General features: G+C 31.9%; 3 protein-coding genes and 2 non-coding genes across 7 annotated transcripts; 2 read left to right on the top strand and 3 right to left on the bottom strand.

The window, feature by feature from the left end:
• Positions 1-4,020: 4,020 nt before the first annotated feature.
• Positions 4,021-6,993, bottom strand: PFD3 (prefoldin 3). Its single transcript, XM_012984837.2, has 6 exons — positions 6,689-6,993; positions 5,783-5,840; positions 5,244-5,315; positions 4,753-4,872; positions 4,573-4,674; positions 4,021-4,368 (listed from the first exon to the last, which is right to left on the bottom strand). Exons 1-6 carry the CDS (start codon positions 6,814-6,816, stop codon positions 4,288-4,290), a joined length of 561 nt encoding a protein of 186 aa, XP_012840291.1. The 5' UTR covers positions 6,817-6,993; the 3' UTR covers positions 4,021-4,287.
• Positions 6,994-9,477: 2,484 nt separating this feature from the next.
• On the bottom strand, positions 9,478-11,357 carry LOC105960657 (transcription factor bHLH148). Of its 3 annotated transcripts, none has more exons than XM_012984850.2 (3): positions 11,094-11,357; positions 10,054-10,658; positions 9,478-9,874 (listed from the first exon to the last, which is right to left on the bottom strand). In XM_012984850.2, the coding sequence occupies exons 2-3, from the start codon at positions 10,627-10,629 to the stop codon at positions 9,776-9,778; spliced, it is 675 nt and encodes a 224-aa protein (XP_012840304.1). In that variant the 5' UTR covers positions 10,630-10,658; positions 11,094-11,357; the 3' UTR covers positions 9,478-9,775. The 3 variants fall into 3 exon arrangements, with proteins under 3 accessions (XP_012840304.1, XP_088669883.1, XP_088669884.1); XM_088813757.1 differs by having other exon boundaries at positions 10,054-10,729; positions 10,999-11,236; XM_088813758.1 differs by having other exon boundaries at positions 10,054-10,653; positions 11,094-11,175.
• A 3,228-nt stretch (positions 11,358-14,585) lies between these two features.
• Positions 14,586-14,659, top strand: LOC148764859 (small nucleolar RNA R66). Its single transcript, XR_016029970.1, has one exon. It is a non-coding gene; the product is annotated as a small nucleolar RNA R66 (small nucleolar RNA).
• A 77-nt stretch (positions 14,660-14,736) lies between these two features.
• Positions 14,737-14,817, top strand: LOC148764860 (small nucleolar RNA snoR118). Its single transcript, XR_016029977.1, has one exon. It is a non-coding gene; the product is annotated as a small nucleolar RNA snoR118 (small nucleolar RNA).
• Positions 14,818-16,167: 1,350 nt separating this feature from the next.
• Positions 16,168-17,627, bottom strand: LOC105960666 (putative ubiquitin-conjugating enzyme E2 38). The gene is made up of 2 exons (XM_012984869.2): positions 17,553-17,627; positions 16,168-17,269 (listed from the first exon to the last, which is right to left on the bottom strand). The coding sequence occupies exons 1-2, from the start codon at positions 17,560-17,562 to the stop codon at positions 16,260-16,262; spliced, it is 1,020 nt and encodes a 339-aa protein (XP_012840323.1). The 5' UTR covers positions 17,563-17,627; the 3' UTR covers positions 16,168-16,259.
• Positions 17,628-18,144: the final 517 nt, after the last annotated feature.

An 18,144-nucleotide genomic window follows, 5' to 3' on the forward strand; every position in this document is an offset into this window, starting at 1 on the left:
AGGGCATAAGAGGAAAGTGTAATAACTCTACAACAATAATAATAATATATGAATGGGTAAATAATGAGTGAAAAAATAGGCAAGGAAAAAAATAATTACCGAGTCTTGTAGAAGCGTGTCAAATAAGAAAGCACGTGTGGACCACACATATTGCTGACTCCATTCTTACGTCACCATCTCAACCCATGTTCGCTTCTTTTACGGTTTTCCCACATATTATAGATTTTATAGACACTAGAAGAAATCTAATGAGTAAATTTTTTTTATATGCATTTAAAATACATAAATTTACATGTAATCACCTCCTTTTTTGACACATAAATTTAACGTACGTTCATGAATCTTTTTATGTAAATTAAAATAAAATGGCACTTAGTTGATCATACATGTAAAAATAACGCGTTTTGGGTGTGGTGGGATGGAATATTTATTACCTCCTTAAATGTAGTGATCATGAATTGTATATTCAATATACAATCCTTCTTTATTTATTATTATGATTCTTTCAATCGGTAGGGGCCGTCACCTGATTTTTTTTTTTTTTTTTTTTTTTATTAGCAGCAATATAAAAACATAATTTGACCAGTTCGCATATATGTTCCATACTTGATTATTATAATTCATGTGGCCCCAATTTCGTAAAAAACAATTACCCTATGTATAATTCAACGGAAATAATATTTTTTTTATTGACTAGAATTAATCTAAAAGTCCGTAAAAAATGTAAAACCAATAAATGCAAATAACTAAATACAAAAGTTAGAACAATTAAGTGATTAACTTGTCTTTGTCACCTTAATTATTAAGAGCCTAATTTGTGTATACCTAGCTAGTTAATAGTTATATAGGCATAACTCTTGACCTAATAATTATTGCATATTGTACATTCGATTTCTCATCATATTCACATCAATTGACACGCATGCATTAATATACGTGAAAAGTACTAGTTTACCCTTCCCTACAAACGTCATGTAATGATGAAACCAGTTTCATGTGTATATCTTCAAAATCTAATATGTTATTATTACATACAAAACTTGTACTTACCTAAGGTACAAACTCTCACTATAACCAGAAATTTCCAAAACTTTGTTCCTTGTCCTCAATACTATAAAAAATAAACAATATTTTCTCTATATTACATATTTAATTTATTCATTTCGAATTACCCTTCTTATTTTCCATTTAAATTCGTTTATTCAATTAATATGTGTTTTACGTGTATTTAATTAGATTATGTACTAATTATACGTTGAAAAAGGTTGATAAAATTTGAGTACACGTTAATTAATCAGATTTAATGTATAAAGTATTTTTAGGTTGTGTATACAATTGGTGGTCCTTGAATCTTTTTTGTATGGTTAATTTTCGTGCAAGAAATTAAAACCACACACATGGTGTTGCCAATTTTCACATGGGCAATTTCTCTCGGACATATTTCATTATTATTTTTTACGTATATGATCAATTAATAAGATAGCCAAATATTTGTGATAACACTACTTATAATCTTCAACTTAATATAATTGTTTTTTAAAGCTATGAAATAAGGTTTGAACGTACTTGTAACTTGCTTGTGTGTGTGAATATGAATCATTTAATTACCAATTGAATGAATGAAGATTGACAAAAGAAGGCGTATATTTAATCAGCGTCCTTAATTATAAATTTAAAAATAAGTCACACTGGGTTAAAGAAAAAAGAAAAGATTCTGATTGGGATTTCATTATACTCACACCTTAAATTAAGCAAAATAATCATAATGCCAATTTAATTAGTTAAAATGTTGCTTTCTACTTATTATATTAATCCACCCTATAACTGCCGCCGGTTAGCTTCCCCACTTCTAAACCAGAGAGAGAGAGAGAGAGAGAGAGAGAGAGAGAGAGAGAGAGAGAGAGAGAGAGAGAGAGAGAGAGAGAGAGAGAGAGAGAGAGAGAGAGAGAGAGAGAGAGAGAGAGAGAGAGAGAGAGAGAGAGAGAGAGAATCAATCAAATTGATTTGTTTCAACTTTAAAATATGGAAGCAAACCCTAATTGTTGGTACACTGCGGGAAATCAATTCTTGACTATATTATTGCTAGGCTCCACTAATAGTTTCCTCCCATTTGAATATATTATGGTTAAATGATTCTGTTTCTAGACAAACTTCTATCATCATCCATTACATGACAGTTACTAAACTAATCAACTCGGCCAATTATTGATTATTTATTTTTATTTTTCTAGCAATAAAAATGATAGAAAAATATTGATCTATGCTATAATAAAAAAAATGCATCAGATTCTACGCAACCACCAAATATTCCATTCCACATAATATTTAAGGATATAAGATGATACTAAGCAAGATTTTGCACTTACATAATTCAATTAAAATCAAAATTACATGGAATAGGGTAATTATAATTACTCCTAATTAGCATTTGCTATGTTTGGCTAAACAATACAAATAAATGGACCAAAGGGAACAAATGGAGAAGAGAGAATTAATAGTTGCTGGGAAGAGGCGAACACATTTTATTTAATCTTCTTCTTTAATTAGTATTTAATTAATATATTAGTTATAATTAACTAGTTAAACTCAAAACATTCATGTATGAATCATTCGTATGGTCTGTATTAAAATCTACTACTAGTCTACGTTGACAAAAAGATACCGCAAAATTAGGGAATACAAACCTTAAATATTGAATGTCTGTTTAATTTGGGTGTTCGAAGTAGATCACATGCCTTGAAACTTTGTTACACTCCAATTCATGCATTAATACACGAAAAAATTATTTTCCTCGATCAACTTAAAATTACTATGATATATGCCAAAGCCTGCAGAAACACACGACTTGTTTGACTTTTGTCACACACCAAAACCCATATGGATTTATTTATTTATATATATTCTGTCATCTGGTTTGAATAAAAAAACTACAAACATTGTTCTACAGCTTTACGCCATTTGATTTATGTATGTATAATATATATCATATGAAGGATGAAATAAATAATTAATGAAAAAATAGTTGGTAGAAAAGAAAAAAGGAAAAGGGAGAATTAAGTAGAGAGAAGCAGAAGAAGGTTGACTAAAGGTGGTGTCCAAGTTTGAACACACAGCGATAATTGCGGCCATTATCCCCTCCTTCCAAATCAACTATAGTATGTGGTAAGCACATGATCGATATATGATCAATGTCAAAGTCAACACCTCCTGCTACTGCTCCTTTTCTTTTTTTATTTCAAAAAAAATTATTATTTTGAGGATATATAGTATAACATAATTCATTATCGGGTCCGGACAAAATCACCCTCGTACACCAAAATATTTATCTTATTTTCTTTTGTTTTTTTGGTCCAAATAAATTAGTACAAACTAACTACTTTGCATGCACCACGCTTTCTGCTCTACTCTTGCTGTTTTTCCCCCTTCCCTTTATTTTCACTTTATTTTTCCCATGGTTTATGTTAGTTATTATACTACAAGTTCATCTCATCCATCTCTTTTAGAAGCCAGTTTAAACAAAAAAAAAAACACACACACACACTAATTATATTTATTATTGATTAAGAAAAGATTCCCTAATTAACGTAAAAGAAATGGGCCATAAAAAAAAATATTATTTGTGTCAAAGTGGGCCATAAAATATGAAGCAGGGTGCGGTGCGAACATTTCCAGTTGAATCCAACTGTGACACAAAACCCAAGAGAGGAAAGAGAAATAGACCCCATTCAGCTAGGTCAATATTCAATGGGTCCATTCTCTGCTACGGACCTTTTGCCTCTCAGTCCGATTATTTTTAACCAATCTCATAAAAATACTCGATAAATTAATAATAATCTCAATAATTGATGTTTCTCTAAATTAATAGCATTTTATTAGTGCCAACCTTATCAATTTATATAGCTTTAATTGTATACAAGTAATATAGACCAAAATTTGTTCTTCAGAGATTTGGTATTTATTCACTTAGCATTTAGCAAGTCTTAAACAAATACACACACTAAAAGTAGGGCAAAGACTAGGTGGCAAACAAAGAACAAGAATTCGTTCGCACGTAAATTAAGGAACACCAAGAATCACAATGTTACAAACGAGGTACATAGATTCAACCCTATGTTTTTGGATGAAGTTAACTATTACATCAAACATGCCTGAGAAAACAATTGGACACAACAACCATAAACTGAATAATGATTATCTCAATAGAAAGATATATGTGCCCAAGAAACATGAAAAGAAAGACTTGAGTCATACCCTATATTGGAAAATTGAGCCACGTCGAGGATCTCATCATGACACTGAGGTGGCGGCAGCAGCTTGCCTGAGTCTTCGTTGATGTACATCCCAGTTATACACACGAGCAATAGTAACCTAACCGATACAACAGCCAAACATAGATGTAAAAGTCAAGCGAAAATCCACCACAGAACGAAAAAGCATTCATATTGCAAACGCGAAAATGTTTTGCAATGTCACAAATAACACAATTCAGTGATTCACTATTACTTCGTCCCTTAGTATTTCTCCGTCTACATTTCCTAATAGGTGTTTAGAGATATGATGCCCGCATATTACCTGAGTAATCGTGACTTGATCCCTTAGGAACTGTAGATCCGCAACAAGAACTTCTAAACTAGCTTTGGCATTCTCCAAATTCTTTTGAAGAAGGGTAGTTGCCTGAAAAATGGAGTTTCCAAGATCTCATGTATCAAGCCTGATTTAAAGGCATCTATAATTTTTTTTTTTTAAATGTACCTCGTCACATGAATATTCCAGCATGACGTTAGCTCCAAGCCATAGACACACAGAATCCGCATCTTCAAGACGGGCCCGGGAGTAAATGCCTTCAGACACTTCAAAATCAGTAATAATTGCCTGCAAATAACATCCAAAGACGGCTCAAATAAATCTGAACTACAAAAAGAAAGACGAGTATACAAACTTTAGCTAATAACTTGCAACATAGGCAGAATTAGTATTTAATATAACATATTTTAGCAGCGTCTAGCAGGAATTAGCCTTAGCACTGCAAAAACTCCAAATGACCAGAATAAGAAACAAATCTTGTTTGAAGGAATTCATTATATACCCAACACTTCCAGTCAAGTCCCTCAAAGGGAAATGCATACCACACATAAATATATTTACCTTTTTTATGTCGCATATGATTTCATAAATTTACACGAAAAAGTCGCACATTAGAAAACGAAATACCCTAAGAAACAGTTCAAAGTTCAAAAACAAACCTCACCAGTGCCCTTCTTTGCTTGCAAAGTGGCAACGACGTCTAAGCACTTCTCAATGTCAGGAATTTTCGCCTGTTGTTATATCATACAGAAAGTGATTGTCAAACTTTGCAATGCAAGAAATAAATGTTGGGATGACAAATCAACAAAAAAACTATTGACCCTGATAAAGTTGGTTATCGTTTCTTTACTTGGGAAATAGGCATTTTTAGTGCCTATCTGCAGAATTGTCTTGCAGTGAGCTCAAAGAATTTGTTACACTAAACATTTGCCGAAAGACGTCATACTGAGGTAAATTGCATAGTTTCAAACAGAAGCCGAGTGTCATTCTTACACTTAGTATCACAAAACGTCCAATTATCCAGAAACCCCAAGTAGAAAGCATACTAATCATGCATATCAGTCAAAGAATGGAAAGAGACTATCATCGCTCGATAAAAAAACTACCAATACTTTCTTTCCTCAGCAACTTTACAACAAGACAAACCTCAGTATCCACAACTAGGAAAATGAGAAGTCCACGAAAAAAAGGAGCACACCTGAAGATCCCTTTGCTGTGCAAGAAGTTTCATCTCTACCACTCTGTATTGCTGAAGTCTGTCAAATATTTATTATAGAAATTAGTAAGGAAGAACGAATTAAAGAAGAGCATGACTCGTTTAAGAGGTTTGAAGAGCCTACGGCAATATATAATATCAGCAGTGTTCAGAAACCATTGAATGGACGAACAATATCAACTTGAAGGGAAGGTCAATCCAAATATAAATCCTAGTACAAAATATTAATATCAAGATGTCGAGGACAATTACAGTTACCATAAACCACATTAAAGATAGTCGATAAGAAATAAAATTGGGAAATTTAGGACCGTGAATAAAATTGCACACCCGAGTTTCCACAAGTAATAATTACTGGAGGTTCATTTTCAAAACGGCCTAAACCTTGGCAACTAAACCTCATAATTCCAGAATTCGCAAGTCCATCATATGAGAAATCAGAATGTTAATTGTAGCCAAACCCCGAACTTCCGCAATCATCTAGTAGACTAATACTACCTCTACACACATTGCTATCCAACTCCCTAGAGTATAACTTGAAACTATCCATCTTTTTTCATTACAAACCGTAGTTTTTCGTTTACAGTTTTTACAGTCTAAAACATTCAATATCTGAAATTCATCATCCCATTTAATAATTAATAAATGACTAATCTCCAAAATTCAGCATTCCATCTAATTCGAGAAGAGGAACAAAAAAAAAAAATCAGTACTATCTAGCAAGTAGCAACTCAGAAAATCAACAATAGCAAATAAAAAAAAAAAAAAAAAAGGGCACAGCCTCTGTTAAATTGATTTTTTTACAGTGATCTAGGCTGCGGCGCATGTGTTATGCAGTAAAAAATTAAACATATGCATCAATAGATGGGAAGAGCAAGCAGTAGAAACCTCTCTTGCAGATGTGCGAGGGCGGAGCTGACGTCGAGATTTAATTGAGAGAGGTAGGTCTGCACATCTTCAACAAACGACGCAGCCGGAATCCCTCTTCTCTCCGTCGCGCTAGCTGACGTGGACATTTCCTCCGCCGCCAGTAGATGCAGTTCGATGCAGAGTAGTGTGTGCTTCTGAGTTCTCTACTGTGTCAGTGTTGAGGTTTTTGTATTTCTCTCTCTTGACGATGATGCGGAAGGGTTGGAGAGAGGGGTCAAAACAACAGTTATTTTAATCTCGCGTTTTGACAGAAAGACGACTTTGTATTATCAATTATGGGCCTTTTGTATTTAATGGGTTTTATTTTGATGGGCTTTGAAATATAGTGGAGATGTACAATTAACGTTTTAAACGGTGTTGAAACATTAGAAACGGGTCCAGTTAATTGTAGTGGAACTACAATTAGGTCCCTTTCCAATATTTTATATTTTATCATTAATTAATAATTCGCAATCTATTTTCAAAAGTTTTTTACTGAAAAGATTGGGGGCAAAGATGTCAATTGTACTGAAAAGCAATTTATTTATTTATGTTCGAATTACAACCATTAATTCGCCACAAAATCTATTTTCATTGTGTGGACATAATGAAAAGTTTTTGTTTTAAAATCCATGTAGGGTTGCCTAATTAGCTGTCTAATCCAATTACCTAGTGAATAAGACTGTAACTAGGTCATTAATACCCATTTGATTAATGCTTAATTTGGCCATCTTAAAACTTGATGAAATAAGTTACTGCTTAAATGTTCATGTGCTCAAGTCATTGGTTAATTGCGTTGCTTTTAATCTTTCCAAGTTCTGATTTATTTATTTAATTTATACTAGTAATTTTTATTAGTGATTTTAATGTTGCAGTTATTTGGGACAACACATACATAATTTCAGTTGCTCGCCAAGTTTATCTTATGGTGCTCTATCTTAATCAGTACTCATAATTACTCATTGTTTCTTTACTTCTTTACCAAAACTAAATATATATTTTATTGCTTTTATCTTTTGATCATTACTTGGATGAAATAATAATTCAACAATGATGACATAATCTTAGCTTGGGATTGTTTTTTCACAATAAGAATATATGCAGAAATATAATGTATGTTAAATATAATGCAAAACCCGAATTTATTATTAGGTACCTAAACTTTAAACAAATAGATAAAGATGACATGGAGTAAGCAGTAATAAACAATTATTGATAAACATAATCAAATGGAACACGACTCTTGCAGTTCACTAATTTATTTTATTTTATTTGGACAGTCAAATTATTCTTTGCCGGGGAAGAAACTTAAGCATCATAACTTTGATTATCACATAATTAATTAATTAATTGATAAATGTCATTTCAAGCTAAACACAACCTAATTGATCTGCTTTACAAGAATGCATGAGATAATATAATATATTATCTCTTGTACTTAGCTTGTTATTATCACATTAACTTCAGCACTATTCCAAATTAAACCTCGGATTGTTGTCTATGATGAAACTGCACAGAGAGTTTAACAGATAGCACACATGATTATAAAAATCGTTTAACTTAGGCTCAAATTAAATATTATAATATAATAACTAATCAATAATAAACCTGCAGGTTTTGTACGTAATTATTATTTTTTATCATTTTTACTTTATCTAGATAATGTAATTATTATTATTGGTATTATTATATGAATGTTTAAAGCACATGGTTGCCAGTATTGATTTGATGGTGCTGGTGCCCACATTTCATTTGTGAAACATTTCGTCTAGCTTCTGCTACCTTCGTTTTAATTAAAATTATGAAATTTTAATTCTAAGAAATTGTTTATTAAGCATTTTATTTATTTATTTGGGACCCATATTGGGGGGTGCCCATGTGCATTGGTGCTTTTTTTTTTTGATTGATAAAAAAGCACTATATATAAAATGTGTGGTTTTCAATTAGGTATAATCACTGGAATTAGGTGTAATGATTAAGCTAATTTTAGAGATTATTTATCTCTTTTGTATTCAACAAGTTTTATGCTCTGGGGGTTTTAACATCAACATCCCACCTAATTCATACTTTTATAATCCCTTTTTTTTTTTTTTTCTTATATATAAATCATTTTGTTGGTGAAGTTATGGAAGGAAACAAGAATTTTATTATTGCTTCATTTAATTTTATTTACATGCAGTCAATTTCATGCTCCTCTTTCATTTTTTTTTATGATACTAAAGTTGGCTACGTTATATTGCATGTGTGATTCAAGGCTGTGAAATCAAATTCATTTACAGCCAACCTTAATAAATATTAATTGGTCACTTTAATTATATATGATGAAGTAAATATATTTAGTCCAGATAGATCCATTCAAACAAAAAGACAACCCATTTCATCATCTCAATAATTAAAAACATTCAGATACATTTGTCATTTTCATTTCTGCACATGCTACACCAAAATTTGATTGCTCAACTTATAATTGAAACTTCACCTTCTCATCATATATAATTTTTTTATATTTTGTCGCAACCCCAGAAAACAAAGGGAGACACCCCATTTTCTTGAATAAGATACCTACTTTCGAAGCATAATAAATCAAAATAAAAGTAGCCACAATAAGGATACAAAATGTGTAACAGTTCAATTCAACCATAGTGAAGGGGCTGAATAATTATTATCAAACTCAAAAGCAATATCAACCCCGTTGGCTGCTAATTAATCCCCCTTTGAATAATAATGAATTATTATTGTTGTTGAGTGAAAAAAGATTCGAAACTCAATTATGCGTAACGGACCCCGTTTCCACGTGAATAAAGAAGATTGTGACCTCGATACCTTGCACCTAACCCACATTATCTCCCTTCCTCAATCCTCTAATTTTTTCCCCACTTCCCAAATTATTTTATAATAATAATATTACATTTCCAAGTATCAAACATTATCACAATCTCTCCTATTTTTTCACATTAGAATATTCATATATAATTAGGGTGCTGGATAATAATAATAATAACACTTAAGAAAAATAAAAATATAATAAAACGGAAAATCGAAATTAGCGGTCGTCGGAGGTTGGCTTCAACTTGAACTGAACTGATTATGACCGGCGCCACCACGTGCGGTGGAAGAAGAGCCGGAGAGAGAGAGTAGCTCCGCCAAGGCACTCATTGCTCTTACCTGTCAACACAAATTAAACCAATATTCATTAATATTTTGAATATTCCAAATTAAATATTGTGATGAATTTCAAATTCGTTGAATCAAAACTTCAATTAGTTATATGAATGAACATTAATGCAAACTTTAATTTTTGCAGAAGAAATATTATTAAAAAAAATGAAACTGCACACGTGTACCTGCATTTCAAGCGCGGCTATATAATCGGTTGCCTCCTCCAAAACCACCGGCAACGACTCTTTCCGGCAGCCGGGAACCAGCCTGCTCAAAACGCGCGCCTTGCGCTGAACCGCCGGCAGAGACTTGGATCTCAAACCCAAAATCCTCACCTTCGATTTCTTCTGCTGCCGGCTGCTGCTGCTGCTTCCGCCGGTGATCACCGTCATCACCTTGTTCTGCCGTTTGACGATGTTGTTCTTTTTCATAAACTTCAGCTTAAGCCGGTTCGTGAGTATGGCTCGGCTCCACCTCGTCCGACCTCTGGCAGCGGCGGCTAAGACTCTGTCCGCGGCTTCGTGCACTCGCTTCGGACCCGGCGAGTCGCTGCTGAGTCGGACCTGGCGAAGCGCCTGAAGCAGCTTCGACGAGTAGATTTGCTGCTGAGCGTCCGATTTCCATTCAATCGATGAATTTTGACACTGGTGGTTATAGTTTGAATTTTCTCCCAAACCGTGGCTCTGGATTTTCTTCTTCTTCCTTCTTCTCGATCTATCGGAATTTACAACTGGATTTGCTGACATCAGCGATGACGACATCCTTATCTGTATATTTTGAATGTTCTGTACTGCATATTCAATTGAATGGGTAAAACTCAGAGTTAGATTCAGAACGAGTACCTAGATTCAAAGAATAAAGCTACAGGAAGATTAAACTAAATGCAGAATTGATTACGAGTAATTATCAAATGAAGAAACGACTGATGACAATTAAGCAATCTCAGCAATAAATACGATTTATATATATATATATATATATATATATATATATATATATATATATATATATATATATATATATATATATATATATATATATATATATATATAGGCTTGCAGTGAAATTGAAAACGGAGAATCAACTCAAATGCGTACTCATTTGAGCTTCATAAACGGATGAATCATTACATAGAGAAGAAATGAACATTATTATCATAAATTAAAAAAAAAAAAAAGTGTATTACGAAGTAATCACGGGGATATATAATAATTCATCACCGTACCTGAAGATGATTAAGGAAGTAGTCCTCCTCTAATCTTCCTGGTAATCTAGAGAGAGAATTATGGCGGTGAGAGGAGGAGGAAATGGTGGAGGAGTGAGAGAGAGGAGGAGCCTTTAAATGGAATCAGGGAAGGGAAGCCACGCGGAGGTTCATCACGCCCTTTTATTCTTCTTTTTTCTTTTTTCTTTTTTTCTTTTATTTTTTTTATTTTCTTAATGAACCAGTTATCGTCAAGTGCTAATTCTATTGGCCAGCGCTTAATGTAAGCTATACATTAAAATTCAAATTTTCCTTTTAATATTTTTTTCATTGTTAATTTGTTATTATACTAATTGATTTTTTAGATTATGAAATTGCTAGCAAACTTACTAAAAAGAATGACTTGGTCATCTTTTCTCCACCAATCAGGTCACTTTTAGAGACAATTATCTATAGTAATTTGCTTAATGACAAGGAAAAGAATCAATTAATCAAGGGTTGCCAAAATATAAATACGATAACATATATATTTCAAAAAATAAAATAATATATTAATTGAGTGGAATCAAACTTAAGATGCAATTATTAACCCTTTTTTCTATGTTTTACTATTACTACATGCCCGTAGGACCATTATTTAGTTGAGTAAAAAACTTTTGTTCAAGTCTATGATTTATATGGTCTATGGATTTAGATTTGCACATCTATTCATCACATTGTTTTATCATATAAAAATATAAAAAATCATTAATCCTTTTTATAGCTTTTGACATAGCAATGCATCTATTATTATGTAAATGTGCATACTTATTATTGCATGAATAATAATACATATACAAAGTAATAAATGGTAAAATGGAAAAAGAAACATTTTGGAAAGTATAATTGACCGTATGGCCACGGGTATTAAAAATACCATTTTTTTTCTAAAATTGAGAAATTGATCAAGATGCTTAAGGCTTGCGAAAATGTGAAAAACGACATATATTTAGAAAAAAAATAGTAATATAATAACAATACATTTAAATGTACTAAAGTTTTTTACTGTCTATATATATTACTCCTTATCAGTAATCAGCCCAATAAATTTACTGTCTGCAAAATCCAGATGAAAATTGTTATTTTGTCTATGGCATTAACTCAAAAGGTCATAAAAGTTTGGGGAAAAGCCCAATTTTATGGTTGGTAGTTGGGTCTTGGAACTTGGGCTTACAAATTTTTTATGTAGAACGCTGTTCCATTCCACCACTTATTGAGTTACAATAACATATTCTCTAAAAATAAAAAATAAAAGAAAAGAGTTACAATAACATCTAATAAAATACTCCATCTGTTCCATGATATTTATCTTTTTTGAGATTTTTTTTTTCTTCATATTATCCGTCACTTTACAATTCCAATGCTGCATCAATTCTTATTTTTCAATTTTACCCTTTTTAACTCTATAACACTTTTCCTGCATTAATTAATAAACAAGGGTATTTTGGTCCATCAATATCTATTTTCCTAAAATCAAGACATATTTATTGAGATTCTTAAGATTTGTGCCAACGTGAAAAACGACACCTATGAACGGAGGGAGTAAAGTCTACCCATTTATCACCCCCACAAACAATTAATTACTAACAATTAACTACTAATAATTTACAACGTATTTGTCACAATTGTATTGTATTATCTTTATATTAGGGCATGATTAATGTTTGTTGGATGTTAGCAAGGCATAATTGGTTGGCCGACAAAGTGATCGGCCCTGGCCACAATTTCTTCACGTTCCGTGCAATCATTCTTCTAACCAATTACATGAATTCCATTTTAGTAATAATATTTTTGCTAAATTATATTTGATTTATCCTCAATAAACATCAACCATATTTTAAAAGGCTAAGCAAGGATCATCATACAATGCACTAATTAACTAAACAATGGACTGATTTGACTCAGATTCATTTACACGCGTAAAGATAGAGGCCAATTTGTAAGGCTATTAACAAAAGTAGCTTATCCTGGACTTTGTTTATTAGGGTAAAGTGGTGGGATTTCTAACAACTCTACAACATAATTAGTTCCCTATAATTATTTATAATAATTGATTTAATTACAAAAAGATACTTCTAAATGTCTCGATGATGATGAATTGTCCTAATCTTAATACACATATTAGTACTCTAATAATAAGCCTATCCAAATCTGACCAAAAAATAATGGTCACCATGTGGATTACAAATAAATTATTCATGAATTTGATAATATATTACAAACATTTGTAGGCATTATCATAAGCCAGAGGTAATTGCCCCCTGCTCTGAGACACCATTCAATAATTAGACTTAATTTAAGATACATCCACTAACCTGAAATTTATCAAAGCCGCACGATTTTCCCGGTTATTTTCATGCCACACCCGGTGAAGATTGTATCGGGTGACTTTTTACCGTTAATCTAAATTCTAAACAATGTGGGTGTGTGTGCGCTTATGAATGATAAATACCTGATATTGTATTGTATAAACCCGTTTTCCCTTAGCTATCCGTAAAAGAGTAGATTACGTTCTTACCACATGATTTGCTTTTCTAAATAACATGATTATATTTTGCTCCGTTGTTTTCTGAACTAAGATATATAGATGACAAATTAAATGACTAGCCAAGTGTTTTTTTTTTTTAAATTATTTATTTATTTTTAATTTTTTGCAATTATGTGTGAAACCCGACAATTATATGTTTGACCCTACACAATTTAGGCTATGTTTGGAAGCGTTTTGAAACTTATTTTGATTTCATTTTGAGAAAATATGTTTTGGGGGAATAATTTGAGAATGAAAGTAATGTTTGTTTATGTTTTGGAAGAAGACAAAATACACTGTAGCTTTCAAATCATGTTTAAAGTTGTTAGAAAAATGTATTTTGGAAAAAAAAATTGAAAGATAACGTGATGTTTATTTGTTTTTTAGTAAATACATTTTTCACTGTAGTAGTCAAATCATTTTAGTATAGCACATTAGCACTCACATCATGTCTGAAAGAGAGAGAAACTTTTGATATTGTTTTGAGAAAATTATTTGAGAAGTGTAATAAATACAATTTTGTTTTGGGCTGTATTTATGGGCTTTATCCTGAGTAGTTAGAGGCCCAAATAAACATAGCCTGAATATTTAAAGCCCAATTTTAACCAACATCATTGACCGACCACACCAAGCCCATTTAAAACCCTAAATTGCAAATTTCCGGCTATTTAAATTAGCCCCCGTCGTCTCTGTTACCATACAACTTGTTTTTTCTCCCCTTTCTCTCTCTCTAGAAATAAATATGTTTCGCTCTCTAGTGTGATTAAGAATTTGTTGAAGGGTTCCTTCGACATAGTTTCGAAACGGGATTGGTGAATTATATCCCGGTGGTATCATTAATTTGTTTGTTTTATTGATCGTTTTTAAAATCTGCTTACTTTAATTTTAATGTTCATCGTTTTATTTTGTGGAAATTTGAAATGGTTTACGAAACTGGGGTTGTTCAGTCCAATGATGGCATGAATATCTTTGAGACCTGATTGTCAATTTGATGACAACTACAAGCATTTTTTCTGAGGAATATCGAATACCCCTTTTTATATATTGTTTTTCTCTTCTATTTATTTTTATTTTCACGATTTGTTTTATTTGGTTAATTGAAATGATGATCGCACTGGGCTCTGAGCAGTTTATCTGCCAATTGATGGATAATGCAGCCTAGAAAGCTATGTCTGATCTTTTGTTTAATTTCTTCATTTATAATTACGTAATTTGAAAAAAAATATATTCTTAATTTGATGAATTTACACTTGTTGGCTTTTGTACAAGTGTCGGAATTTGATGTTGGTGTTGTATTTAAACAAATTTTGATAAATCTGAATGATGTTTCTGCAGTCAACAATTTACAGCTTGCTGATGAAGTGAAGCATGTAATCAACCTATGTTAATAAACCAAATCATATAAAGACAATAGCATGCGAAGAATAATTGTATTTATTGTATAAACATTATGTTGAAAAGTAATATAAATTGGCATACTTTAACACAATAATTAACTAGTAATTTTACAATAGAAACCAAGTTAGAGCAACTCCAATCCATTGTTATCAAATGGGGTTATCAAATACTCATTTGATAATTAGGATTATACTTTTGATATCTCTATACAATTAGTGAACTCCAACCATGAGTATCATAAAATAATTACCAAACAAATTTATAATTATTTATATATTATTTATTTTTTTATCCATTTTAAATAATCATACCTCTGGTAAACCAATATTAGTCAAGCTTTTAGTTACCTTTTCTAAACCGAAAAAATAAATTATATATGTATAGAGCTTCTTTTTTCCGTTGAACTTTGATGAAGCTCTTCATCTAGAGAAGAGAAAAAAAAATTATGTTGAGATTTTTTTTCCAATGGAAATTTGTTTAATTTTATTCTGTTGAGATTTTTACGTAAAGAAAAAAAAGATTTTTACGTAAAGAAAAGAAAACTTAATTTTGTTGATGTTTATAATTTTTCACATGCTCCTATTTTTTAGGAGAATATTTGATAATTACTTATCTGGGTGAGTTATCAAAATAGAACTCTATTTTAATAACCTGAGAGAGTTTTTAAAATTGGGTAGTCAAATGGATGTTAAGGGATTTGATAACCCATTTAATAATCCGTTGGAGTTGCTCAGGAGTTTAATCAAAATAGAAATTTATAAGCAAAACCATTTGTTTTTTAAAATGAGAGATAATTTTTTAAAAACTGTAAAAATTATAAATGTCAATTCTTTTTTGTACTCCTCTTTTTTTTGGTAGAAAATTTGGTATGTATGTTACTTGTGAATTTAATGTGGGCTATTTAGTTGGTGTAATCCTAATCCTAGTTTCTTGAATATCACAAAACATTGTATACTATAATACACATATTTGAATTAAAAAAAAAAAAGCTGAAATTGTCAAATCATGTGGTATAGCTGAAATTGTCTATTCTAAGTCATACATACTAGTGCTATATTATGCAAAGTAACAAACACAGAAATAGCAACATATAATAATAATAAATATACATAATCTAATCAACAATTAATAAAAAAAAAAACAGGATAGTATTAACATCCATTACACATACATAAATATAATTCAATAGCACTTCTAATTTCCAGAACTAATAATCAATTTCTTCATGGTATAAAACATTTTGCAAAGCTGCTGATAAGTTTTCCCCAAAACCCTTTATTATTAACTTTAGCATTACTAGATAATATTGCTTTCTTGTTCGCATTCTCTGCTGATATACTCACATTAATAATTGGCTCACATTTCACTTCAGGAAACACTTTCTTGAACTGAGAATGTAACCTCGTCAAATTCTCCTTAAATCTCGGAGAAACCTTAACGCATGCAATATTATTGTCACTGTTATCCATCTCATGAAACTGACCAACCAGCACACGACCCTCGTGATAAACCTTAATCGCCGCTAAAATATTAGCTGCCCTGTCACGAAAATGTTGAGCCACAAAACCCTCGAAATTCTGCGGCGGCTTTGCCCTAACTTGCAGCATCGTCTTGCACGAAAGAACAAAAGCATCCTCACTGTACTCAATGGACCTGTTTATCCATTTACAACTCTTACTATCTTTGAAATATCTAATTCCAGGCTCGTTAAAATACGGCCTCTCGTTTAAGACAAGCCCCTGGATCGAAACCAGAATCTGAAGAAGAGTTGATTCTTGCGTCCACTTCTCGATTTTCTTACCTGACCATGTATTTATCAGGCTTAAACAAACATACCCATTCTTGTAAAGATTTGGATTTAAACGATACCCGTGCGAGCGATAGTAGACTTTAGGTGGGCTTTTGGGGTAGTCGTAGGGCAAGAGAATGTCGAAAAAGAATATTCCGTCGTGGTAGGGTGTTCCGGCCGGGCCGAGTATGGCGGCACGGAGGAGATCAATTCTTGATTCGTAGACTCTGACGTAGATTGAATCGGGGAGGTTTTTACTTAGGATTTTCCATTCTTTCATGATTTTGGCGTAGACGGGAGTATTGGCGTTAGTGAAAGATTGTTGTTTGGTCTTGTTGGAGTTGATCTGGTAATAGTAATGGTCGGTTGGCTCGGCTTGCACTACGTCAAAATGCTCGAACTGGAGCATGCTTTTGTCGTTGTTGATTTCGGGATCATTATTACCTGTTTTTTTGAAGATTTAATTTGCGAAGAATATTAGTATAATATTCATGAGAAATCAGGGTTGTAGTTAAAAAAGATACATATGAAATCAGCATATTCTTGAGAATAAATCAAGGATAAAAAAAAAACAAAATAGTGAGCCTAAAAAATATTGAGGAAAAACAAAATATATCCCTTGGTCTTCCAGCATAAATCTTGATAAGATGAACCTCAAAAAATAATAATAATAATGAAAAAAAAATTATGTAATTCATTTATGGGTGAAAATTAAAGAAGTAGGTACCTGAATCCATGTGCGATGAACAAGTGAGTGTGCTGAATGTGAATGATTTATAAATTAAAGTTTATTATATATAGGAGTTAGATACAATGTTTAAGTAGAGAGGTTCACGGGTTCTGTTTACATATCTGAAGAAGTAAAACACGTTCATCATGGCCATGTTTGGTTATGAGTCAGAAGATAAAATATCAAAGGAATATTTCTCAAATTGAACGACCTAATAAAGTGCTACATTAGAATGGCAACCAAACAAGGACCCTTTAACCAATTCAGTCTTATAAGCCTATAGCTAGCTACTACGTCTCTCTCTCTCTCTCTCTCTCTCTCTCTCTCTCTCTCTCTCACACACACACACACACACACATATATATATATATATATATATATATATGGATCTATATGGATCTCTCTTATATATAGACTTATAGTGGGTGGTGGTGTTTAAGGCCATATTAGGGTTAATTATTTACTTTTAGAGAATGTCTGTTGCCTTTCACATGCAATTATTTCACTATTTACTCCAAGTGACATATATATGAACCACGTCTGAATTGAATATAAATTATAATACAGGGGTTACTTGTTCACCTCAAAA

The sequence above is a fragment of the Erythranthe guttata genome, chromosome 14, assembly GCF_056151865.1.
Source record: "Erythranthe guttata isolate IM_541 chromosome 14, IM_541, whole genome shotgun sequence".
NCBI classification, from domain to species: domain Eukaryota; kingdom Viridiplantae; phylum Streptophyta; class Magnoliopsida; order Lamiales; family Phrymaceae; genus Erythranthe; species Erythranthe guttata.

What these genes read in the sequence shown, in the direction of transcription:
- PFD3 (XM_012984837.2), bottom strand. Translation starts at nt 6,816, where the DNA reads ATGTCCACGTCAGCTAGCGCGACGGAGAGAAGAGGGATTCCGGCTGCG. An exon ending in CACAGCAAAGGGATCTTCAG is followed by an intron (nt 5,316 to 5,782) that starts GTGTGCTCCTTT and finishes ATATAACAACAG; the next exon opens with GCGAAAATTCCTGACATTGA. An exon ending in CAAAGAAGGGCACTGGTGAG is followed by an intron (nt 4,873 to 5,243) that starts GTTTGTTTTTGA and finishes TGTTATTTGCAG; the next exon opens with GCAATTATTACTGATTTTGA.
- LOC105960657 (XM_012984850.2), bottom strand. Translation starts at nt 10,629, where the DNA reads ATGTCGTCATCGCTGATGTCAGCAAATCCAGTTGTAAATTCCGATAGA. An exon ending in TAGCCGCGCTTGAAATGCAG is followed by an intron (nt 9,875 to 10,053) that starts GTACACGTGTGC and finishes TTGTGTTGACAG; the next exon opens with GTAAGAGCAATGAGTGCCTT.